General features: G+C 37.3%; 1 protein-coding gene and 1 pseudogene across 2 annotated transcripts in view; one reads left to right on the top strand and one right to left on the bottom strand.

Moving 5' to 3' along the window:
• Positions 1 to 26,457, top strand: part of GPM6A (glycoprotein M6A) — a 353,384-nt gene that overhangs the window by 13,593 nt on the left and 313,334 nt on the right. Inside the window, exon 1 of one of the 2 annotated variants that reach the window (XM_070068303.1) lies at positions 23,622 to 23,661. The exons of the other annotated variant lie outside the window; for it this stretch is intronic. Within the exon in view, the coding sequence (XP_069924404.1) occupies positions 23,637 to 23,661 (25 nt within the window). The 5' untranslated portion in view covers positions 23,622 to 23,636. Of the gene's footprint in view, positions 1 to 23,621; positions 23,662 to 26,457 lie in introns of those variants that run through there. 2 annotated transcript variants of the gene reach the window in all.
• LOC138848849 (U4 spliceosomal RNA) lies at positions 24,498 to 24,625 on the bottom strand (annotated as a pseudogene).

Genomic DNA, 26,457 nt, shown 5'->3' with positions numbered 1-26,457 from the left:
TCTCTGTGTCTCTGTCTTTCAAATGAATAAAAATAAATCTTTATATAAATACTCTTGTCTTCCCGAGTCTATGGTCCAAAAGAATCTGGATTATTATAACAAAGATTGGAAAAAGGCTTGATGTAAGAATTAAAAAAAAAAAATCCTATTATATAATCATGCATTGGCAGCATTTTTAATAGAGGGTGATGGGGATCTGAGCAGATTTGGCAATAGTTATAAAAGAAAGGGAGATTATATTAGGTATGTTTATAAGGAAAGCCACTTTTTAACTGTTACAATACAAGCCAAAAAAATGTTTTTCTGATAAAAAAGGAGGAGGTCGTAAAAAATAAGCACAAAGAAATTAAAAATATCCACATTCTGGTAATTGTCAATTAACTAAACTCCATGTATTAAATCTTACATTACTAAATGGGAGAGTGATCTGGTAGGACTTATTATCAGCCCAATGATTCAGGAATATCCAGCAAGATATTTCATTACTTCCTGCCACCCCTTCTTGGAAGCTTGTGCAAGATGATGAACTTCACAGGGCCAAATAATTTACAAAGATTCTGCATCTGTATTATTTCTTATCTAAATACAGTCAGTCTTCAAAAAGCTCATGGAAAATTCATATTATAAAAGAAAACTATGTATGCATTAAAAATTGTGCCAAAATAAGGTTTTAATTTCATCTTTCCATTAATTTTTTTGAAGTACCCCTCACAGAACCTGCAAGCTTTTTTTTTTTTTTTTTTTCTTCTTCTGGGGCTGGTGCTATGTCATAAAGGGTAAAGCCACCACCTGCAGTGCCAGCATCCTATATGGGCACTGGTTCGAGTCCCTGCAGCTCCACTTTTGATCCAGCTCTCTGCTAAGGCCTGGGAAAGCAGTAGAAGATGGCCCAAGTCCTTAGGCCCCTGCACCCTTGTGGGAGACCCGGAAGAAGCTCCTGTCTCCTGGCTTTGGATCGGAGTAGCTCGGCTGTTGTAACCATTTGGGGAGTGAACCAGAAGATGGAAGATCTCTCTCTCTCTCTCTCTTTGCCTCTCCTCTTTGTGTAACTTTCTCAAGTAAATAAATCTTTAAAAAAATGTATTTCCTACTGACTGCTGTTATATAATTAAACATTTAAAACACTTGAACCTGAGATGTAAAGACATCTAATTATAAATTAAATAATATAACATCTTATTTCTGCTCTTCTGAATTGTTCTTAGAAGATCCCACTTGGACAAGTTTCTCAGGTCTCCTCTCTTGGAGCCCCCTACTGACGCTATGGCAGGAGGTTTCTGACAAATAAATCTTGCTTTGCTCACACATACAAAAAAATATTAAATGATAGATTTTCAGAGTGGACTATTTTAATCATCAGACTAAGTTAAAAATTTTTACAATTTTATTAGGAAACATGATGTAGTTACTGTTGGTAATGATCACTAAATATTTAGCATAATAAAATATCTCCTTTTTTAAGCATTTTCAAACTTTCTTATCTGATTTAATTGAGATGAAAGGTAAAGGGAAGTTATTTCATTCTTTTAATACCTCAAAATTCACATCCTTACCTGTAGATTTCCTTAATTCTTGTCCTCTCTCCAGATTTCCTTTCCTTTTTAGTATCCTAGTTTTCCCTTTTTCATGGCTTCTAAAATTTACATGATGAATTTCTGAACAATGCTATTGTCCATGAGATTGGCAGAATTATTCAGTCTCTCCTATCTTCTCTGTCAAGAACTAATTGAGAACAGCATAATCAAAATAAAATGCAATATAATTAAAACAAATATTCTGAATAGGTCATTTAAAAACTAATTGGATGCTTGTAATTACATCTTTCATTTTTTACTGAAGCCTTTTCAAATTAATATTGTATGTGCAAGTGAATTTATAGATACAGATGTGTACCAGAAGACAGGACTTTAATCCGATTTCCCAGTTTCTGCAAGGACTACAGAATTGAGGTGCAAGTAACTGTTTGCTTTCCTCAAGTTGAGCCATCTGCTTTCTTTCTCACTGGCTTTCTTCTTCTGTTCTAGTGGCTGTAGCTTACTGTTTATTTATTGGCTCTTTTGCATGGAAAAACATCTAGTCTTTTAACATGGACAACAAATCAGAGTAATGAGCCTGCCCATCACGCTACATTGGGTATAATCTTTGCCTATTAAGCTCTTGGCTGGGTTTGCTGCACTTTACTGTCCTGAAAGTTTGAGAAATCTGACTGCTTTGTTGGTTGTTTTTTTCCTATTCTTATTAACACTGGCCAAATCTTTTGTCATGCATCTTTAGACTCATGACAGCTTCTAGGTCAAATTTCAGTTTTGATCACTGCATCTTTAGAAGTAAAACTAAGGACCAAAATAGTCAGTTCCTTTTCAGTGATTGCAATAGATGTTGATTAGTTGCATGCTGGCTGTTGAAGTCATAGCAACAAGTCCTACTTACTATCTTTTAGGCATGTCAATTAAGTTTCTTTAGTCTTTGTCTATATAACTACAAAAAGTTTCATCTCCTTAGAAAAATGAATATGTTCTTTCATTGGAGAATAACTTCATAGAGCTGATTAAACATTCTTTTCTAATGTTCACTTTTGAACAAGTAAGCTAAAATTATTTGCACTGTTTTCTTCCTTTTATTCTTCCAATTTTAATAATTAAGCTTTCAGTGGACTTAATCTTTTAATTTTAAAATGATTAATTGTCAAGATGTTGGGTGCCATTGCTTAGGTTACCTGGCTAAACAAACTGAGAAATTGAAGTTCCCTATTGTTGCAATAATTGCATACTCGTATTTTATTTTCAACAAAGACTCAGGACATTTTGTAGTCAACAGAGTTGGCTATGGTTGTTTTATTTTTCTAGAGAATGGTAGATTTGGGAAGATTATTTATTTATTGTATTTAGATATACTACTACATAAAATATTGATATGTGATTTTTTTTCTTTTCACAAGTTTAAGAATTGCTAAATCTTTCTACATAAAAAGTCTTTTGATGGCATAAAATTATAAAAGTTCAACTTTTCTTAACTATATTAGTGAGAGAAAAAAGGTTATATTATTTTACTTTTAGAATCATTTGAGCAAAATTTTATATTCTTTTTTAAAACATTTATTTGCTTGTATTTCATAAATACAATTGTATGAACATAGTAATTCTTTCCACCATACCCACCTTCCCACCCACACTCCCACCCCTCTTCCTCCTTCCTCTCCTATTCCTAATCTTATTTTTTTTATTTGACATGTAGAGTTATAGACAGTGAGAGAGAGACAGAGAGACAGAAAGGTCTTCCTTCTGTTGGTTCACCCCCAAATGGCCACAACGGCCGGCACTGTGCTGATCTGAAGCCAGGAGCCAGGTGTTTCTTCCTGGTCTCCCATGCGGGTGCAGGGGCCCAAGCACTTGGGCCATCCTCCACTGCCTTCCCGGACTACAGCAGAGAGCTGGACTGGAAGAGGAGCAACTAGAACCCGGAGCCCAGATGGGATGCTGGTGCCACAGGTGGAGGATCAACCAAGTGAGCCAAGGTGCCGGCCCCATAGTCATATTTTTAATTAAGATCTATTTTTGATTAACTTTATACATAGATTAACTCTATTCGAGGTAAAGAGTTCAACACTTTGTATGAAAAAGAAAAAGAAAAAACAAAACAGAACAATACTGTTCCTCAACAGTCTACACGAAGGCTATTCAAGTCATTGCATCTTGAAGTTCATTTCACTTTTTTTTAGCATTCTCTTTTTCTTTTTGAGAAACTTAAATCTTTAAAGAAGAACCCGAGAATGATACATCTTTTGGGAGCACTTAGACATAACTATAACTTATGAGAGAGAAAAATATCCCCCACTTAATACACTAAAATGAAGTAATTCTTTGAGAATAAGTTTTGCTAATAACTCTCATAATATAACTCTTTGAGGACAGAGGTCCTGCATGGGTAGTTAGTGCAGTGACTCCTGCAGTTAATTTAATAATTAACACTCTTATGTATGATGTCAATAATCACCCGAGGGTCTTGACATGAGCTGCCTAGGCTAAGGAAGCCTTTGAATCCACAAACTCCTTCAGTATTTGGACAAGGCCATAAGCAAAGTGGAAGTTCTCTCCTCCCTTCAGAGAAAAGTACATCCTTATTTAATAGATACTTCTTTCCACTTGGGTCTTACCCACAGAGGTCCATCATGTAGGACACTTTTTGCCACAATGTCTTTGCTTTCCATGCTTGAAATGCTGTCATGGGCTTTTCAGCCAAACCAGAATGCCTTAAGGGATGATTCTGAGGTCAGAGTGCTACTTAATGCAATTTTCATTCTGAGTCTGCTGTATGAAATGCTTCCCATGTTGTAGCATTCACTCCTTTTTCATTCTATCTACTATTATTACCAAACACTTAGTCCTATTTATATGATCACTTTAACACTTAATTGTATCCATATGATTACTATAACACTTAAAATGCTATTTTTACTACCCAGCTTAAGGGGATTTGGGGTTGTGGGCTCGTCCTGTGAGGCCCACAAATTATTAGGATGGTGGGGTGACTGCGTTCTTTGACAAGAAGCACCAGAGACAATTTCGGTTAACATGTCCATTTATTAACAATCAGGCACAAACTTTTATGGGGCAGGCAAAGGGGAGTAGCTAGTTCAGAGTAGCAGCACTAATTCTGTAGGATAAAGCCAATACTGCCACCTCTATGCTTTTCCAATCAGCTTGAAGGTCACATAGCCTACTTAGCCTTCCAGGTGGTCTTATGGGTCTGGGGCACACCCGGGAGCTGTTTACCTAGATGATAGTTATAAGGCCCTTCAATAGGAGGTGGGGGTGGGGGACATGTGCATGGGGCCACTGCTGCCCGCCAGCAGTCAGGTTGTGTGTAGGTCTCAGTGTGCTGAGTCCTCAACTAGTATCTTTCCCCAGAGGCATGGTGTGCCATGCCCCCTTAACTTCCTGCATGGGCTAGGCAGGCAGTCTCCCAGCCAGGCACAGGAACACCCACATGGGGTCCCATGGCAAACTGTATCCTTAGAAGTAAATCCATAGGAATTAATACAGTTCTGTTCTGATTTACAGTTAGAAACTTCCTATCTTTAACAATTAAAATTTTAGGAACGTGATTCCTCCCACTGTTCTCTACCTCATACGCACACTCCCACCACCCTTCCACTTCACTCTCTTATTCTCACTCTTATTTTTTTTACTAAGATCTATTTTCAGTTAACTTTATACACATATGATTAAGTCTATATTAAGTAGAGTTCAACAAGTAGTATGAAAGAAAAAATAAAAATAAAAAATAAAATAAAATAATTAGTAAAATAAAATAAATAAAAGAAAAAAGAATAAAGAGAAAAAAACAACAAAAAAAACCAGAAAAATTGTTCTCAACAGTCAAGACAAGGGCTGTTCAAAGTCATTGCTTCACGAAGTGTCAATTGTCAAAGTCATTGCTTCACAAAGTGTCAATTGTCAATTTCACTTCTACAGGTTGCCTTTTATGTGCTCTTCTAGGTGAGGGAGAACATATGGTATTTGTCCTTTTGGGACTGGCTTATTTCACTAAGTATGATGTTTTCCAGATTCATCCATTTTGTTGCAAAAGACTGGATTTCGTTTTTTTGTTTGTTTGTTTTTACTGCTGTGTAGTTTTCCATGCTGTACATATTCCATAATTAATTTATCCAGTCTTCATTTGATGGGCATTTGGGATAATGTCTTTGCTATTGTGAATTGAACGAGGCTGGCGCCGCGGCTCACTAGGCTAATCCTCCACCTTGCGGCGCCGGCACACCAGGTTCTAGTCCCGGTTGGAGCGCCGGATTCTGTCCCGGTTGCCCCTCTTTCAGGCCAGCTCTCTGCTGTGGCCCTGGAGTGCAGTGGAGAATGGCCCGAGTGCTTGGGCCCTGCACCCCATGGGAGACCAGAAGTACCTGGCTCCTGCCATCGGATCAGCGTGGTGTGTGGGCAGCAGCGCGCCAGCAACGATGGCCATTGGAGGGTGAACCAACAGCAAAGGAAGACTTTTCTCTCTGTCTCTCTCACTGTCCACTCTGCCTGTCAAAAAAAAAAAAAAAATATATATATATATATATATATATATATTGTGAATTGAACTGCAATATACATGAGGGTACTGATAGGTCTTTTATTTACTGATTTCTTTTCCCTTGGGTAAATTCCCAAAAGTGGGATAGCTGGGTCATATGGTAGGTCTATATTCAGACTTCTGAGGTATCTCTATACTGTCCTCTGTGTGGATTTACCAGTTTACATTCCCACAAACAGTGGATTAGGGTACCTTTTTCCCCACATCCTTGCCAGCATTTGTTCTTTGTTGATTTCTGTATGAAAGCCATTCTGACTAGGGTGAGGAGAAACCTCATTGTGGTTTTGATTTGCATTTCCCTGATGGCTAGTGATCCTGAACATTTTTTCATGTATCTGTTGGCCATTTGGATTTCCTCTTCTGAAAAATATCTGTTTAAGTCCTTGGCCCATCTTTTAAGTGGTTGTTTGTTTTGTTGTTGTTGAGTTTCTTGATCTTTTTATATATTCTGGTTATTATTCCTTTATAAATTGCATGGTTTGAAAATTATTTCTCCCATTCTGTCAGTTGACTCTTCACTTCACTGAGTGTTACTTTGGTAACACAGAAGCGTCTCAATTTGATGTAATCCCATTTGTCAATTTTCGCCTGTGACTCTGGGGTCTTTTCCAAGAATTCTTTGCCCAAGGCAATGTCTTGTAGGGCTTCCTCAATGTTCTCTAATAATAATTTGATGGTATTGGGTCTTAGATTTAGCTCCTTAGTCCCTTTTGAGTAGATTTTAGTGGAGGGTGTGGGGTTGGGGTCTTGCTTCATGCTTCTGCCTGTGGCAATCCAGTTTCCCCAGTACCATTTGTTGAAGAAACTATCCTTGCTCCAGGGATTGATTTTAGCTCCTTTGTCAAAGATAAGTTGGTTGTAGATTCTTGGATTGATTTATGGCATTTCTATTCTGTTCCTTTTGTTTATCCATCTGTTTTTGTACCAGTACCAGGCTGTTTTGTTATAACTGCCTTGTAGTATGTCTTGAAATTACTCCTTCTGTGAAGCGTCCAGCTTCGTTTTTGTTATCTAAGATTGCTTTAGCTATGCAGGGTCCCCTTTGTTTCCATATGGATTTCAGCTTCATTTTTTCTATATCAAAGAAGAATGTACTTGGTATTTTGATTGTTGTCTCATTGAATCTGTAAATTGATTTTGTTAGTGTAGACATTTTGATGATAGTGATTCTTCTAACCCATGAACATGGAAGTTTTTTATATTTTTTGTATTTTCTTCTATTTCTTTCTTTATTGCTTTGTAATTATCATCGTAGAGATCTTTGACTTTCTTAGTTATATTCCAAGACATTTGATTTTTTTGGTAGCTATTCTGAATGGGATTGATCTTAGAAGTTCTTTTCTCAGCTGTGGCATTGTCTGTGTATACAAAAGCTATTTATTTTTATGTTTTGATTTTATATCCTGCCTCTTTACCAAACTTTTCTCTGAGTTCAATATCCTCTTAGTGGAGTCTTTTGGATAGAATCATGTCATCTGTAAGTAGGGATAGTGTGACTACATCCTTCTCCATTTGAATCCTTTTGATTTATTTTTCTTGCCTAATGACTCTCACTAAAACTTCCAGGACTATATTGAATAGTAGTGGTGAGAGTGGGCATCCTTGTCTGGTTCTGGATCTCCGTGGTAATGCTTCCAACTTTTCTCCATTCAATAGGACACTGGCTGTGGGTTTTTCATAAATTGCCTTGATTGTGTTGAGGAGTGTTCCTTTTATATCCAATTTGCTTAGAATTTTCATCATGAAAGGGTGCTGTTGGTTCACCCTACAATGGCCGTCGCGGCCGGCGTGCTGCAGCCGGCACACCGCGCTGATCCGATGGCAGGAGCCAGGTGCTTCTCCTGGTCTCCCATGGGGTGCAGGGCCCAAGCACTTGGGCCATCCTCCACTGCACTCCCAGGCCACAGCAGAGAGCTGGCCTGGAAGAGGGGCAACCGGAACAGAATCCGGCACCCCGACAGGGACTAGAACCCAGTGCTGTTGCTCACTAGGCTGATGTCCTCTTTATTATCAACTATCAATATGGAAACATATCCAAGTATGTTTAACCTAAGAAGCTCAGTAAACAGTCATGGTTATATTTCTTAGACCTTATTGTGTCACAAAGTTGTTTTTTTTTTTTTTTTTTTTTTTTTTTTTTTTTTTTTTAACAGGCAGAGTGGACAGTGAGAGAGAGAGACAGAGAGAAAGGTCTTCCTTTTCTGTTGGTTCACCACCAATGGCCGCTGTGGCTGGCGCACTGCGCTGATCCGAAAACAGGAGCCAGGTGCTTCTCCTGGTCTCCCATGCAGGTGCAGGGCCCAAGCACTTGGGCCATCCTCCACTGCACTCCAGGGCCACAGCAGAGAGCTGGCCTGAAAGAGGGGCAACCGGGACAGAATCCGGTGCCCCGACCGGGACTAGAACCCGGTGTGCCGGCGCCGCAAGGTGGAGGATTAGCCTAGTGAGCCGTGGCGCTGGCCGGTACTTGTTGTTACATTCGCATTTTCAACTCTAATTTTATTAAATTGGGTCTTCTTCCTTTTTTTGGTTAGTTGGGCCAGTGGTGTGTCAATTTGATTTATTTTTTCAAAATCCAGCTTTTTGTTTTGTTGATCTTCCATATTATTTTTTTTTGTTTTGATTTTGCTTATTTCTTTCCTAATTTTAATTATTTCTTTCTCATACTTGTTTTGGGTTTGGTTCCTGTTGTTTTTCTAGGTCATTGAGATGCACTTATTAGGTGCCTTTCGAGTTTCTAGATTAGGCACCAGTTGCTAAAATCTTTCCTCTTAACACTGCTTTTGTTGTATCCCTTAAGTTTTGATATATTGTATTGTTGTCTTTATTTGTTTCCAAGAAAAATTTTTTATTTCTCTTTGGATTTCTTTTTTTTTTTTTTTTTTGACAGGCAGAGTGGACAGTGAGAGAGAGAGACAGAGAGAAAGGTCTTCCTTTACCGTTGGTTCACCCCCCAAATGGCCGCTGCGGCCAGCGCGCTGCAGCCAGTGCACTGCGCTGATCCGAAGCCAGGAGCCAGGTGCTTCTCCTGATCTCCCATGCGGGTGCAGGGCCCCAGTATTTGGGCCATCCTCCACTGCACTCCTGGACAACAGCAGAGAGCTGGCCTGGAAGAGGGGCAACCGAGACAGAATCTGGCTCCCCGACCGGGATTAGAACCTGGTGTGCCTGCACCGCAGGTGGAGGATTAGCCTATTGAGCTGCGGAGCTGGCCTTCTCTGGATTTCTTCAATGACTCACTGTTCATTCAGGAGCATGTTGTTCAGTCTTCATGTGTTTGCATATGTTAGGAATTCCTGAATTGCTGATTACCACATTGTGGTCTGAGATGTTGCATAGCATGATTGCAATTTTTTTGTATTTTCTGAGAATTGCTTTATGGCCTAGCATGTGGTTAATCCTAGAGAAAGTTCCATGTACTTGTGAGAAGAATGTATATTCTGCTTATGCATGATGGAGAGTTCTGTAAATATCTGCTAGGTCCGTTTGGTCTTATAGTGTTGATTAACTGCTATCTCCTTGCTGATTTTCTGTCTGTTTGATATTTCCATTGCTGAAAGTGGGGTATTGAAGTCCCCGATTACTCTTATACTGGAGTATATGTCTCACTTTAGAAGCATTAGCATTTCTTGGCTGACGCTGCAGCTCACTAGGCTAATCCTCTGCCTGCAGCGCCAGCACACCGGGTTCTAGTCCCGGTTGGGGCGCCGGATTCTGTCCTGGTTGCTCCTCTTCCAGTCCAGCTCTCTGCTGTGGTCCAGGAGTGCAGTGGAGGATGGCCCAAGTGCTTGGGCCCTGCACCCGCATGAGAGACCAGGAGGAAGCACCTGGCTCCTGGCTTCAGATTGGCGCAGCGCCAGACATAGGGGCTATTTGGGGGGTAAACCAACGGAAGGAAGACCTTTCTCTCTGTCTCTCTCTCTCACTGTCTAACTCTGCCTGTCAAGAAAAAAAGCATTAGCATTTCTTGTAAATAGCTAGATGCCCTCTAATTACGTGCATTTATATTTATAACAGTCACATCTTCCTGTTGAATTGATATCTTAATCATTACATAGTGCCCACCTTTGTCTAATAGTTTTTGTGTTAAAGTCTGTTTTGTTTGATATTAGGATGGCTACACCAACTCTTTTTTTGGTTTCTGTTAGCACGGAGTACATTTTTTTACCCTTTCACTTTCAGTCTATAAGTATCTTTGTTGGTGACACGTGCAGGCTATAGAAAGGTTTTGCTTTTTAATCCATTCAGCCAGGAAGTGTCTTTTAACTGATGGGTTGAGGCCATTTACATTCAAGGTGACTATTGATGAGTAACTTTGCCCTGCCATTTTTCCATAAATATTCCTATTTTTACTTTGGATTTTCTTCGTAGTTTTACTGGGAAATTTTCTGCCTTTACCTTCTTTCATAGTGATGACTCTGTTGTCTGTGTTTCTGTGTTTAGCATATCTTTAAGTATCTTTTTTAAGATTGGATGAGTGGTGACAAATTCTTTCAAATTCTTTTTCTTATGGAAAGTATTTAGTTCATCTTCATTCATAAATGAGAGCTTTACAGGGTATAGTACTCTGGGCTGACAGTTTTTTTCTCTTAGGACTTTCAAATTATCTTGCCATTCTCTCCTAGCCTGTAGGGTTTCTGATGAGAAGTCGACTCTGAATCTGATTGGAGATCCTCTGAAAGTAATCTGGTGTTCCATCATACACATTTTAGAATCTTTTATTTGTGTTTTATTGTGGAGACTTTGACTGCAATGTGAAAAGTGGTCTTCTCACTTTCTCCCTTGATCTTGCAAGAGAAAAGGAAAAGATTAGTTAGTGCTGCGACACTGGAGGGGTGAGGTGAGAGAGGTCGGGAGACAGACCTTATATTCTTTAATGTATTAATTTCTTTTTTAAAAAGATTTATTTATTTATTTGAAAGAGTTACAAAGGGAAAGGGAGAGAGCGAAAGACAGAGAGAGAAAGAGGGAGCGAGCGAGTGAGAGAGAGAGAGAGAGAGAGATATCTTCGATCTGCTGGTTTACTCCCCAAATGGCTGCAATGGTGAGGACTAAGCAAGGCTGAAGCTAGTAACCAGGAATTTCATCTGGGTCTCACATGTGGGTGGCAGGGGGCCCAAACACTTGGGCCATCCTCTGCTGCTTTTTCCAGGCCATTAAAAGAGAGCTCGAGTGGAAGCAGAGCAGCTGGGGCTAGAACAGGTGCCTATATGGGATACTGGCATTTCAGGTAGAGGCTTAACCTGCTGTACCATAATGCTGACCCCTAGATTTACTTTCAAACTACAGTAATTATAACCATGGTATAAGCACTAAAATTGTGTAAACAGAACCTAGTAAAGTTACTAAAGTCAAATTAAGATTTCTAAGTGTCCTTGGTATGTGACTGGGTAGGAATTCATCAATGGGACTATTAAAAAAATCATGTCCAGATCACAGATTTGCATAGAGAGAATGAACAGATTATTTTTTTGGAATTACAGCTATCCCTAGGTCATTTCTTACAGTAACATAAATTGTAGGTGGATCTAATATGAGGAGCATGATAAGGCTCTAGTTGTGAAATAATTTTGAAATTATAAAGCAAAATGTAGAAGAGTATCTTCTTGACCTTGTGGTGGGGAGGATTTTTAAAATATAGAGGAAAAGTAGTACAATAAAAGAAAAAAATAACAAATTTGACAGTACCAAAATTTTAAGCCTCTTTATGCTGTAATAAAAACATTAAAAAAGTCATACCATAAAAGTGTAAGTGCTGAGAATATAGAAATCACTTTTTTTAGATTTATTTATTTATTTGTTTATTTGAAAAGCAGAATTACAGAGAGGCACAGAGGGAAGAGAGAGAGAGAGAGAGATTTTCCATCTACTCGTTCACTCCTCAGATGGCCGCAATGGCCAGAGCTGTGCTGATCTGAAGCCAGGGCCAGGATCTTCCTCTGGGTCTCCCATGCGTCTGCAGTGGCCCAAGGACTTGGACCATCTTCCACTACTTTCCCAGGCCACAACAGAGAGGTAGATCAGAAGTGGAGCAGCCAGGACTCGAACTGATGTCCATATGGAATGTAGACACTGCAGATGGTGGCCTTACCTGCTATGCCACAGTGCCACCCCAAATAATTCTTATAAGTCATTAAGAAATAGACAAACGTAGATAAAAGGCATAACAAGAAGTGAGGAAACTAAAGAGGAGAAATTTCAGGGAAAGAAAACATAAGTTTCCCATAAATATATCATGAAATACTCCTATCTCTGATAGTCAGAAAAGAAAATCAAATTAGAGATAAAGAGAAACAGATTACCTGAATGATCGTCTATGTATTAAATAAGATAATGAATTGTTGTAAAGCTCACAGCAAAGAAAACCAGAGGCAAAACTGGCTTCACTGGTTGATCTGAGTCATCATTTAAGGAAAGTATAAATTATTTCACAAAACCTTCCAGGGAAAAAATAGGAAGAATCATTGCCAGTTTTACCAGACAAAACCCTCAAGAAGAAAGTCATACCATGGACTAATACACATAAGCAGAGATGCGAACATTCTCAAGGAAATTTTAGCAAATTGAGTCCAATAGGTAATATATAAGCCACATGACCATTATTGTAGGAAAGCAAGGCTTGTTTAATATGTAAAGTTAATCAGTATAAATCACTAAAGGAACAGATTAAAGAAGAAAAATTTTATGACCATCTCAATGGATGTAGACAAATCATTTGAAAAAATTCAATACATATTCATGATAAAATTTTCTTAGACCAGGAATAGAAGTGAACTGCCTTAACCTGACAATTACAGGAATCCTACAGTGCACATCATACTTAATGATGAAAGGCTGAGTGTTTTTCTCCAAGGACTGGACATCACTAGAGATGTGCTTGAGATCCTAGAGAGTATTTGTGTGTGTGTGTGTGTGTGTGTCTGTGTCTGTATGTGTATATAAATTTACTTGTTTATATAGTTATATTTCCATATATATGTATAAAATTGTTTCAATCTACTTATAATGAAAATCAGAAATTGATATTTAAAAAAGCATGCCATTTATGCTCTCTTATCTCCTATGTCTTTCTTTTTCCCTCCTTTTTCTTAGCCTTTTTCTCAACCTTCTCACTCCTTTAACTCATTTTCTTTCTTTTAAAAAATATTTATTTGTTTATTTGAAAAACAGAGTTACAGAGAAAGAGAGAGGGAGACATGGAAAGGACTACCAGCCCCTGGTTCACTCACCCAGTTGCTGCAATGGCTAGGACTGGCTCAGGCTGAGGCAAGGAGTCTGGAACTCCATCCAGGTCTCCTGTTTGGGTGGCAGGGGCCCAAGCACTTGGGCCTTTTTTCACTGCCTTCCCAAGAGCATTATCAGAGAGCTGGGCTGGAAGCAGAGGAGATGGGACTCCAGCTGGTATTTTGTGATAGATGATGGTATCTCAGGCAGTGGCTTAACCTGTTGTGCTAACAACTAAGGTTCTATCTCATTTTCTTTCTTGAACTCTGCAAATTCTCTCAGTTCGTATCTGGTGTTTTTGTTTTTAAATATCCTAACTCTCATTTTTGCTCACTTTGTTAAACTTTATTTTACCGTGTACTTTCACTTTCTCTCCTCTTGTCTTTTGTTCTTCTCCTGCCTCAACTTTGATTTTCTCTTCTCTGTCTCTCCTTGGTTTTTCTGGTATCCATTGACTTCCTTCCTGCCCACCCCTGGATATTCTTCTGTGCCCTGGGGATTTCTTCAGGCTGGTTCCATTTGGATTGCTGCTGCAGCACAGCCAAAGGTTTCCAAAGAATGAGCTTATTCCATAGAACATTTCAGAGATCTCATTCTCTTACTCTGGGACACCAGGTAGACTTCACAGTGCCCATTACAATTCCTCATTGATACTTTAATTGTTCTCTGATAACAAAGATGGTGATAGTACTTTTACTGTTTACACGTGTCTCTCTAAATAAAAATCCCTTCATGGTATATGAAAAGCTCGGAAGCTGTACAAAAAATATAGTGTAACTGTGTCATCACGATGAAATCTAAGACATTGTTTTAAACGTTTGCTAAGTCAATCCACCATCCCATATATTCTGTCTGAAATGTCACCAAACAATCACAGCTGGATGAAGGTTTGAAAGTCCTTTAAAATATGACTACAGCTTCTCTGCTCTCCTAGCTTTCCCTTTTTGCTTATTCTCTTAATCATCTTTCTTCCTACATCACAAATATCTTGTACTGTATTTATCATTAACCTTGAATATGAGGGATGTAACTTGTAATGAAAGACATTTAACAAAAAATTGTTATGTTTTATGATTCTCATAAAATATTTTAAAAATAATAGTACAACTGAAAACATCAAAAAACATAAAATAGATAAAACCTAATTGAATGTTTTCAGGCTCTTTCTGTTGAAAAGAACAAAACACCTCAAAAAGTAAACAAAGACCTAAATGGAGAAGTGTATCATGCTCATTGATTATAAGACTCAATATTATATTAATTGTTTCTTATCTCTATATGTCTGTCTATTCATGGATTTAATGCAAATCTACAGGTTTGTTTTAAAATTTGTGTGGAAAAGCAAAGGAAGTGAGTAGCTAAATTAATTTTGAAAAAAAGAACAAATTTGGATAAATCACGCTAATTGATTTCAAACCATAAAGTCATTGTAATCAAACAGTGTGATATAGAGATGGGTGGGTATTTGCACATTTGGCCTAGCAGTTAAGACACTGCTTGGAAAACCCACATCTCACATCAGAGTGTGTGGGTTCAACTCTCAACTCCATTTCCAATGCAGCTTTCTGCTAATGCGCATCCTGTGAGGCAGCAGGTCACGGCTCAAGTATGTGGGTTCCTGCTACCCACATGGGAATTCCCAACTCCTGGCTTTGATTTGGCTCAGCACTGTCTGTTGTGGACATTTAGTAAGTAAGCTGGTGGATGAGAGTTCTCTCTGCCTCTGCAATAAATAAAATAAAAACTTTGAAGACAGACATACTCACATACATTGATAGAATAGATATAAACCCATATGAAAATGTAAACTTGTTGATAAATAATCAATGGATGAAAGGAAAGCTTTAAAACAAGTCATGCTAGAAGAACTGGACATCCATGTGCAAAAAAATGAACATTGACCTAACTTTTATGATGTGGAAAAATGAACTTTAAATATATATCCAGCCTAAAAGAAAAAATAAATTGTAAAACTTGAAGAAAAGTATAGCAAATATGTTTTTTTAAATCTTGAGTGAAGTAAATATTTCCTAGGAAATGTACCAAAATTCTATTGTAAAATAAAAATTTGAATATAATAAAAACTGAAAATTTTGTTATATGAAATACATGCTACATCATGTAAATGTAATAGACATAAATGAAAAGACAAGCCATGAAATGGGACAAAATATTTTTAATGTATATGTGATGAAACATATACACATGATAAGATAAATAAGAGGCTAGTCACTGAAAAGTGTTACACAGACACTTCATCAAGGAAGGTACACAGGTAGCATACAAATAAAAAGATACCGAATGTTATTAATAGAGAAGTGAAAATGAAATTGATAAGAAGATACCCCTATACATCTATTAGAATAATGTAAAAACAAATAAAACAATAAAAGAAAGAAAACAAAGCAAAACAAAAAAAACAAGCAAACCAACCAAAAAGTCTGATAAATCCGTGTGTTGACCACAAGCAAGAGTAAATCTAGTAGATTGCTGGTAGGAGTACAGAACGGTACAAAGTTAAACATACACTTAAATGACCAAGCAGCCCTGCCATTATGTATTTACCTAAGATAAATAAAATCATGTTTACTCAAAACTCTGCAGATTGAATGTTTATGAAAATTTCGTAAATAGACGAATAGTGCAGAAGTACAATGGAATTCTGCTTGGCAGGAAAAAAGAATAAAATACTGACAACACACTGTGGAGGAATATCAAATGCATGCTGAGTGAGAAAAGTCAGAGTCTAAAGGCTATCCATTTATATGAAATCCCAGAGAAGACTAGCTTATAAAGATTAAAACACCCTTCAGTGACTAACAGAAGCTGGAAGTGGGATGAATAATTGAATACAAAGGGATAAGATTTTTTTTGGAAAATGTTCAGCATTTTGGTTGAGGTGATAGTTATGTGACTGCATAAATTTTCCAAATGTGGCTATAATCCAAAAGGGATGCATTTCACTATTCAATAAATTATACCCCAATAAAAAACAAATAGAACCTGAGTGAGATATGATTAAATATCAACCTGGGTTGACTTTGAGTGGTAGGTCATTTTTCTTGGTTATATTGATTTTATGCCTTATTTTCAAAAATACCAATGACAAGATAAAGTTATTGTGTCCAGTTTTTAATAGATTAAAAATAAAGGCCTCTAAAAAAGAGTTTTTCCATTCCTGCTCCAAGCCCTTTGTGTAGACTTGTCTTCTTAATCTTTTTTCCTCCATTGTCTTCCGGTTTATATAATGGAGAAAATATGTGTTAGACATAATAAAAGTGAGAATGTCTGTATTCTACTTCTAATTAAAATCCTTCAATTTATTTGTTCATTAACTAGTAAATTATACATCCCTTTTTAGTTTGTATTAAAAATTGAGTACATTTTAAATGACCCAGTATGCTAACCAACAAAAATAAAATGCTGTGCCTGAGGAGCTGGCAGGAGACTTTAGATCACTCTCCCTTGAGAGGTGATGTGGACATAAATCTTCTCAGAGGTCACATCACAATCTTTATTGCCAAAATAAATATATCAGATGTCTTTTTTCAAATCTGAAAAAAAACCATATTTTCAAAAATCTGTCTTCAATTTTCCCTGTAGAATTTGGCAATGTAATAATTATTATTTATTGCTAAAGGAATTTAAAGATCACTTTGAGAAATTGAATTTATTTCAGAAGAACGTTACTGGAATATTTCTGGTTACAGAGATTGATCTAACATGTAATGAAGATAATAAAGAGACCTTTCGCAGAAGGCAAGCCAAATAGACACGGTTTTCATATGTGGTTCCTGCCTGCCACCCAGTCACACTTGCTAAGGCCAGTAGTTTGAGGAAAGAAAGGCCTTTTTTTTTTTTTTTTTTTTTTCCTCAGGAGTAAGGAAGCAGGACAAATATGTCTCAAATCTCACTCACTGATTGAGGGGTGAAGGATACCTTTAAAAACAAGGTAGGGCTGGCGCCGCGGCTCACTAGGCTAATCCTCCACCTTGCGGCGCCAGCACACCGGGTTCTAGTCCCAGTTGGGGAACCAGATTCTGTCCCGGTTGCCCCTCTTCCAGGCCAGCTCTCTGCTGTGGCCAGGGAGTGCAGTGGAGGATGGCCCAAGTGCTTGGGCCCTGCACCCCATGGGAGACCAGGAGAAGCACCTGGCTCCTGCCATTGGATCAGCGCGGTGTGCCGGCTGCAGCGCGCTGGCCGGGGCGGCCATTGGAGGGTGAACCAACAGCAAAAGGAAGACCTTTCTCTCTGTCTCTCTCTCTCACTGTCCACTCTGCCTGTCAAAAAAACAAACAAAAACAAACAAACAAACAAAAAAACCAAGGTAGGAGACCCCTGCTCCCACATGGGAGACTGGGAAGAAGCGCCTGGCTCCTGGCTTCAGATTGGTACAGTTCTGGCCGTGTGGCCATTTGGAGAGTAAACCAATGGAAGGGAGACTTTTCTCTTCCCCTCTCTCTCTCTCTCTCACTGTCTCTAATTCTACCTCTCAAATAAAATAAAATAAGGTAGGAACAAGCTTGTAGGCAGAAATGCCCATCAAGGGAAATCTTGCTTGGAGAAGCTTGCAATTAGGCCCACATAGTAGGATGGATTGTTTCTTTTGGAGCTTTGGGTCATTCAGATCCTTGTTACTCAGTGCTTGTCCTGTATGCATGTATAGTCATGTACTTAAAAAAATGTGAACTTAGAAAAATCTGATCACATTTGTTGTTAAAGAGTAGAACAGGGAAATGTTCAGGGAAAGAATGAGTAAGAGGTTTTTTAAACATTTTTTACATTTGGGATGCCAAAGAGAAGCCAGACAAACTGTAATCTGATATCAGTTCTGGTGTCTGAATTCTATTGCCATTGTATTTACATTAATTACTTTAAACGATTTGAATAACATTGTCATGAGGATTTGACTTTTTTTTAACTTTAAAATCAAGATATTAAATGTTTGTTGTATGGATTAAAGATCTGTGCATTATCTCATGTCACACCTAGGCCTTAGTAAATATTCAAAATTAAGTGTTACATTTTATTACTGGGTGAAATGAACTGATTTTAGTTGGGCAAAATGGTAAGTCAGTTACTAATCAACATACTCAAGTACATAGGAGCACCAGTAAAACTTGCAGAGCAAGAAGTAGATGGCTCTATTAACATTATTACTAAGGTTACTAGTTGTTACACTTATTTACTTTTGAATAGCATAGCGCAAATGAAATAATTTTTATGTAGTTGAGAATAGGACTTGCCCTCATTGTTGACAATATAACTTATGTTTCGGAGCATAAACTAGGTAAAATTCGTTTTCTTTTCCTTATCTCTGCATATGAACTTCTACTGTGGCTTCAGATCTGTGAGGCTGACTGAAAACTCAGAAGCTCCACAAATACAGGTTTAATAAGATTGATATTTGCTTTTGATCGCGATTTAGAATCAGACTGCTGTACTTAAGAACAGAATAACTGACTGTGTTGATGGTGTAAGTTTTGCTTATCCCACAACATCTGGAAAACTTGTGTTTAAATAACCTTTTAGCCAGTGTTTTGATTAAATATTCAACAGTGTAGATTGATGCCTGCTTAGAAAACAAACCATTAGTTCCTAGAATTGAAATGGAATAGAGATAGATTATAGTATATTGGAATTTATATACCATGCAGCCATGGTTAGTTTTTACATTATTGTGGCAGTTGTTTCTCAGTAAAAAAAATTTTTTCAAATGCTTGATTCTGATCAAATATTTATTTTAATCAACAGGAGGCCAATCTTTACCTGGAACTGAAAGACAAATTTATTAGGAATAATTACATAACTTTATTGGAATTTTTTCTGCAAGAGTTCCACATTTCAATATGTGTAATTTTTTATTTAAAAGGACTATTTTAGACTTTATATAGGCCACAGTGCAATAGATAAGACACTGGGTTAAGAGATTGCCTTTATTATTTAGACACTCCTTCTAGCTGTAATTGAATATAAATATAGCTCTGCACTTCATAGTGGTTCTCAATTCTTACTGTGCATCATAATCATTTGGAGTGCTTTTTAAAATGAAAGATAGTTGACCTGCCCTTAGAGATATAGTTTTAATTGGTACAGATGAAAGCCCAGATATTGGTGTTTTTTGAGAACACCTGAATTAGATATTAAGTTTTTTTATTGATGTATTTTTATTTATTCAGGATAAACTCTTTAAAAAATAGTAGTATCTAGGACAACGCACAGTGAAGATTTATTTCTCTGATAAATCATAATCCAATCTGGGTGTAGGGAGGATGCATGGAGGAAACTTTTTTCTTTAATAATGCTATTATTCCCTAAACCCTCAGAATTTTCTACATAATAAATGATAGGTGAGAGAATATGAAAGATAATGGAAGAATATTTTGTTCAGCTCAAAACTGACACATGCACTAACACTGAACAATGCAATGATTAAATTCAGCCATTAAACTTCATCTAAGTTCAGGGAAGTCTGAAATCTAGTCTAAATATGTGCTTAGAGGAAAGGATAGAGTTTCCAAAATACATGTGAACCTCTGTCATAATCTCTTTTATTTAACATGGATTTTAATTAAGCACAAAGATATTAATGTAGACAATAGTAAATGGCAATACACTATAATTTGCTTTATTTCTTAAAATATTGCTTAGCATATTGAGAAAACATTTAAATATTTAATTTCATATAGTCATAGAATCTGGGTTAAAACTTTTTGAGATGACAGCAAGGATGGGAGGGGCATGGAGTCAATGTTTACAAGGTTATGTGGTATGCATGTGATGGGAGGGAATTAAACTGACATATTCAGAAATATAGGAATTTTGAAATATTAGGAATTTTGAAAAGAGGTTCAGTTGAGTCACACTTAGCATTTTGATTAAAAAAAAAATCACCTCTTCAGAAGAAACAGAAATCCCTACTACTACTTACATATTAATGTCAGTGCAGTCAATATAGTTTTATATACTTTACCTTATAATCTGCAGTTGGTAGTCTCACTCTAAATCTACTCATATGGGAAAGAGAAATTGAGATTTATAACAGTGTTGTTGTATTATTGCTTCTGGCTATTGGGCAGAATATAGTATGTTGCCACTAAGTAGGGGTATCTAGGCTCTTCTAGTAGGTGTGATGATTTTATATATATTAAAACTTTTAAGATATTACTAAAGGACAATAAGAGTTTTATATTCTTTGTTCTAAACACACCACAATGAAATAAGTTGCTCATTTTAGTAATATTCAACAGTATGGCTGAGAGTACTAAGTAAAATACTGCAAAATCTTAGTTTTACATGGATATTTTAATGTTTATGGGGGCATTAATGATTGCCAGTTCATAATGGGGATTTCCATTATTAGAACATCAAAAATCTAATTACTTTATAGCCATGCATATTTTAAAGTGTAACTTTGATGATTTCTTCAGATGTTATTTCTTTTTGAGGTTAATTACTCAAACTGTCTTAAAATTTATTTATTTCATTTGCCTACTATCCATTTATTCAGAGAACAAAATATTATTTATCTAAGTGCTTCAATGAGTGTCAGCTTAATAAAGTTGCATAATATTTAGGTAATTTTAAAGAACCAGATAGTTTCAAGTGCACTTCTACTTCCTATGCCCAACCATAATAGGGAATGCAAGATTTCTACTTATTTTTCTGCGTTTATTTCATTCTATCCTCTTTTTTTTTAAATCAAGGCACTTTACTTGAATTTTCTGAGTAGCAGCTTCCCTTTGTGGTAGTTGTATCAAACTTACAGGGTTGTAATAATGGTCAGAAGCAGTGAGTGGGCTTCTTGTGGCTACTTTAGACCCTGACACTTGCAGGATTTAATTCAGGAAGCTTACTATTTGGTTACCATTCATCTACCTGCCCATTTATACAGAGTCAAGTCTCTATAGTTGTTTTCCATCTTTGTTGAAAACCTTCACTTAATTCAAAGCAGAGTGTCTGTTGTTAGTTCTGAATCACAGTGTTGCACAGGTGTTTTCTTTAACAGTTTCCTGTGTTGAGCAGAAAAAAAGTTTTGTCAGTAAAGAACTGGTTTGAGAGGCGAAATTGTTAAATCACCAATGATTTAAAAATTGCTAAGTAATAAAAGTTAGTAAAAAAATCAGTTTGAAATATTGCATTAGACTTCTTAAAATTGGAAAATCAAAATTTGGATTAGAAGGAAGTCCAGGGCCGGTGCCATGGCTCATTTGGTTAATCCTCCGCCTGTGGCGCCGGCATCTCATATGGGTGCCGGGTTCTAGTTCCAGTTGCTCCTCTTCTAGTCCAGCTCTCTGCTGTGGCCTGGGAGGTTAGTGGAGGATGGCCCAAGTGCTTGGGACCCTGCACCCGCATGGGAGACCAGGAAAAAGCACCTGGCTGCTGGCTTCGGATTGGCGCAGTGCCGGCCATAACGGCCATTTCGGGGGTAAATCAATGAAAGGAAGACCTGTCTCTCTGTCTCTCTCTCTCTCACTGTCTTACTGTCTTAACTCTATCTGTCAAATTAAAAAAAAAAAAAAAAAAAGAAGCCCAAATCACTGAGTTTCCAAACACAATGTATTTTTTTTTTAAAAAGATTTCATTTATTTATTTGAAGGTAGAGTTACAGAGAGAGAGAGGGAGAGACAGAGAGAAAGGTCTTCCATCCATTGGTTCACTCCTCAAATGGCTGCAACATCCGTAGCTGGGCCTATCCAAAGCCAGGAGCCAGGAGCCAGGAGTCAGGAGCTTCTTCTGGGTCTCCTGTGCAGGTGCAGGAGCCCAAGCACTTGGGCCATATTCCATTGCTTTCCCAGGCCATAAGCAGAATGCTGGATCTGAAGAGGAGCAGGAGACTAGAACCTGGTGCCCATATGGAATGCTAGCGCTGCAGGCGTAGGCTTTGCTTGTTATGCCATAGCGCCTACAACTGTTTTTAAGAGATATTGGCCTGTGTTTTTCCTTTCTTTAGTTATCTTTGTATAGTTCTGGTATTAAGGAAATGCTGGCCTCATAGAATGAGTTAGAAAATATTCCCTCTACTCTTATTTTCTGGAATAAGTTGTAAAGAATTGGTACAATTTCTTTCTGAAATGTTTAAAATACCTGTTCATTCATCTGGACCCAGTGCTTTCTCTTTTGAAAGGTATTATTATTTATTTGATTGTTTTTATAAATATAGGATATGTTAGTTCAGCTGAGCCAATCTGAAGCCAGGAGCCAGAAGCTTCTTTGTGGTCTCCCACGTGGGTGCAGGGGCCCAAGCACTTGGGCCATCTTCTGTTGCTTTCCCAGACCTTAGCAGAGAGCTAGATCTGAAGAGGAGCAGCTGGGACATGGACTGGAGCTCATATAGGATACCCGTGCTGCAGGTGGAGGATTAGCCTACTATGCCACAGTGCTGGCCCCACACATTGTATTTTTAATTCCAAACATATAGAAGAATTTGAAGCAACTATTCCTATGGTGTTTAAAAGGGTAGATTAGAGTAATTTAAAATTGCTTCAACACATCTTACATGGACCTCAATTTAGTATTATTTCAGTATGGTGTGTCTTCCTGGTAGATAACTGATAAAATGCTTTTCAAGTTGAAGCTTCTGTGATTACAATTACACAACTTTATTTTTTATTGATAAATCTTTTCTGTTGAAAACGGGAAATTTAAGTCTAAGATCAAATAAGTGATTAAACACTATCAATGCTATAAGCATAAGTAATGTTTTAAATATGGTATAAGTTTTTAGATGTTTCTAAAAATGTACGAAGTGGTGAGAACTGAAACTAAAGGCATTAATGCGAAGCTGAGAAAATTTGAATTTTATTGTTGCTATCTGCCCACTTATTTTATCACTGGTGTGCCAGGTATTCCTCTGTGTACTGAAAAATATTACAGTCATTGTGGACTTGATTAGTGATATCAGATATTCTGAGGCTAATGGGTTAGAAAGAGAAATCGACAGTTATAAGTCAGATGTTGTTGCTTGATGGGATCAACACATAATCTTTTACTTTACCAAGTTTAGGTAGATAACAAATAATCTGGCCGATGGAGCTAAAATGTAAATGTTAGCTCTTTTACTCGCAAAGAGTTTTAGTGAACAGGTTTTTAACTGAGCTATCCAAGGGGATAGCTAGTGAACTAATGCTTTAGTTCAGAGTTGGACAGACTTGCTTATACAGAGGCAGAGTGTACCAGTGCCAGCTCCTTTAATAAGCATGGCACGAAGAATCAGAGAATGCAAGTGGCGTATTGCAGAGAGAGGAGAGGCATCTGTGGGGGCTGGAAGTGAAGAGGTGACCAATGGTGACTTTATACTGGCCAGCATATAAGGAAGAATGTCAGGAGAGATGTCTGGAGAACGTAAGTGGGGCCTTTATGTACACGACCTTGTGATCATGTTGAGAAATTTTGATTTTATTCTACTTGCAGCATGGAGCTATTGATTTTAAACATATGGTTGAAATGGTCGTATTGATTTTTTTAAGGTCACTTAGGAAACTGTGTAAGCTGGATCTGAGACAGGCAAAAGGGAAAAAAGGATGTAACTAATAGGCTGTTTTAATAATACAAATTGCTATTCAAACAGAAAGGATGAGTTAAAGATTGTGAAGAAGTAAAAGCTGGTAAAAATTATGTAAAACAACATAAATAATGATTTATTAATACTGGGTAAATAAGCAGAGGTGATACAGATGTGAACAGTAATGATAAGATTTTGGATGAATAGGTTGAAAGATATGTGGTGTTTATCTTTCTAGCCTCTTCTGAGCCATTTCACTGCTCATTAGTACCTCTTCCCGGAGAGTGGACAGAAGAACTGAATAGTTCTTTCTCATTTTCTTTCAGAAAAAATTGCAGTTAATACTCAAAGTACAGTTTGGAATTAACTGAACGTTTCATTTACTCATCCTATTCCAAGATATTATTAGCATATATGATTGAGTCAGTGATTTTAATTATTTAGTTGACCCCTTTAATTGCTTTATTTTGTTTGTAAGCTTCCTACAAATTTTAATTTGATCACATCAAAGGAATCACAGCTTCAGTAACTTGAGCCCTACAGAAAACAACAGCTAAACCACTTTCTAAAGCTTTGTGAATTTCATCTTGGGATGAGAAGAAAAACTAAATAATTTCATGGACCGTGCTGTTTAGTTTAAGAAAAATTAACTTTTTTTCATTGTGTAAAGGGGATCTCTTTTTATTTGAAGACATAAAGTGGATATTTTACGCCTTAAGACTCCATACTCATGGTATTATTAATTAGCAATAATCACACCTCAGATAAACCTCATTTGCTACAGTATTGCCACTGCACAAAGCTTAATATTCATAGTATTATCTAATCCTTGATTTGACTTCAGAATGTATTATATCTATAGATTGAACTACATTTAATTTTGTCACATCTATCTCTTTAACCATCTGGTTTGAGTTTTACATTTCTGAGATGGGTATTCACCGTTCTGCATACTTTTTTTCATTGATACAATGTTGTGATACTATTATTCATAGACAAAGATGATTGGCATGTGATCATTCATTCATCCATCAAGATTTAATGATCATTCATGTTGTTCCTAGTGCATTTCACTGCCTTCTGGGTCCAAAGTTCATACTAGATGAAAATTATAGATAGAATTGCTTATAATGAATATTAAAGAGATTTCTATTATTTCAGCATCAAAAAAGGAGCAACTAATTTCCCCCTCATAATCAAGAAATGAAATGGTAGATGATTATGTCAAGCCATAAATAGGAAGAATATGCCAATTAGAGATTATAAATTAGTATATACAAAACACTCATAAACAAACATAATAGAAATATCTTATATTTTTATTTTTCTGTATTAATAGGGAACATTTTTCTTTAAATTTTAAACGATAGACTATATATATAGATCCTAGTACTGTCAGTTATCTTTGTACATACCAGTCTAACACCTCTTTTTTTTTTTTTTAAGATTTATGTATTTAAGGAAAAGTAAAGTAAGAGAGAGAGAGATAAAGAGAGAGAGAGAATCTTCCATTCACTGGTTCACTCCCTGAGATGGCTGCAACTGCTGGGGCTGGGCCAGGCTGAGCCAGGCTGAAGCCAGGAGGCAGAAACTTTTTTCAGGTCTCACAAGTGGGTGGCAGGGGCCCGAGGACGTGGGCCATCTTCGCTGCTTTCTCAGTTGCAGTAGCAGGGAGTTGGATCAGAAGCAGAACGGCCCTTGAACTGGCTTCCATATAGGATGTCCGCACTGCCGACAGTGGCTTAACCTGCTGAGCCACAGTGCTGTCCCCTCCCCATTCTGTTTTTAATTATGCCAAATTCCTGCAACAATCAGTGCTGGGCCAGGCTAAAACAGGAAGCCAAGAACTCCTATCTGAGTCTTTCGCACAGGTGGCAGAGACCAAGTACTTGAGACATCATCTTGTACCTCCCCGTATGCACATCAGCAGATACTGGATAGGAAGCAAAGGGGATACTCACATCCAGGTACTCTGGTATGGGATACAGGCGTCCCAAGTGGCATCTATTAAGATACTTAATTACTTTTTATTTTTATTTATTTGAAAGGCAGAGAGACAGAGATGGTGAGAGATCTTCCATCTCTAGTTCAATCCCCAAATTCCCACAACAGCTGGGGGTAGGCCAGGCCAAAGCCAGGATCTTGAAATTTATCTGTCTCCCATATGGGTGTCAGGAAACCAAGTATTTCAGCCATCATTGCTATCTGCAATGATGTGTAATAATAGGAAGCTGAATTAGAAGTAGAGGCGGGACTGAAACCCAAGTACTCCTTTGTGGGATATGGGCAAACTAAATTATGTATTTTTCCCCTAGAAAACTTTTATTTAAGGAATGCAAAATTCATGTATTTCTTAAATATAACTCTAGGAATAAAGTGATTCTTTCTACTTTACCTGCCCTCCCACCCACACTCTCACCCTCTTCCTTCTCCCTATCCTATTCCCATTTTTTATTTTTTGCTAAGATCTACTGTCAATTAACTACTAAGTAAAGAGTTCAACAAATTCTATGAAAAAAAGTTCCTTAACAGACGAGACAAATTCAAAGTTGTTGCATCTCAAAATGTTATATTCACTTCTATAGATTATATTTTAGGTGCTCTATTAGTTATCACAGATCAGATAAAACACATGG

Source organism: Oryctolagus cuniculus, chromosome 2, assembly GCF_964237555.1.
Source record: "Oryctolagus cuniculus chromosome 2, mOryCun1.1, whole genome shotgun sequence".
Classification (NCBI taxonomy): Eukaryota; Metazoa; Chordata; class Mammalia; order Lagomorpha; family Leporidae; genus Oryctolagus; species Oryctolagus cuniculus.
Note: the sequence above shows the minus strand (reverse complement) of the source record. Positions and strands in the feature narration are given on the sequence as shown.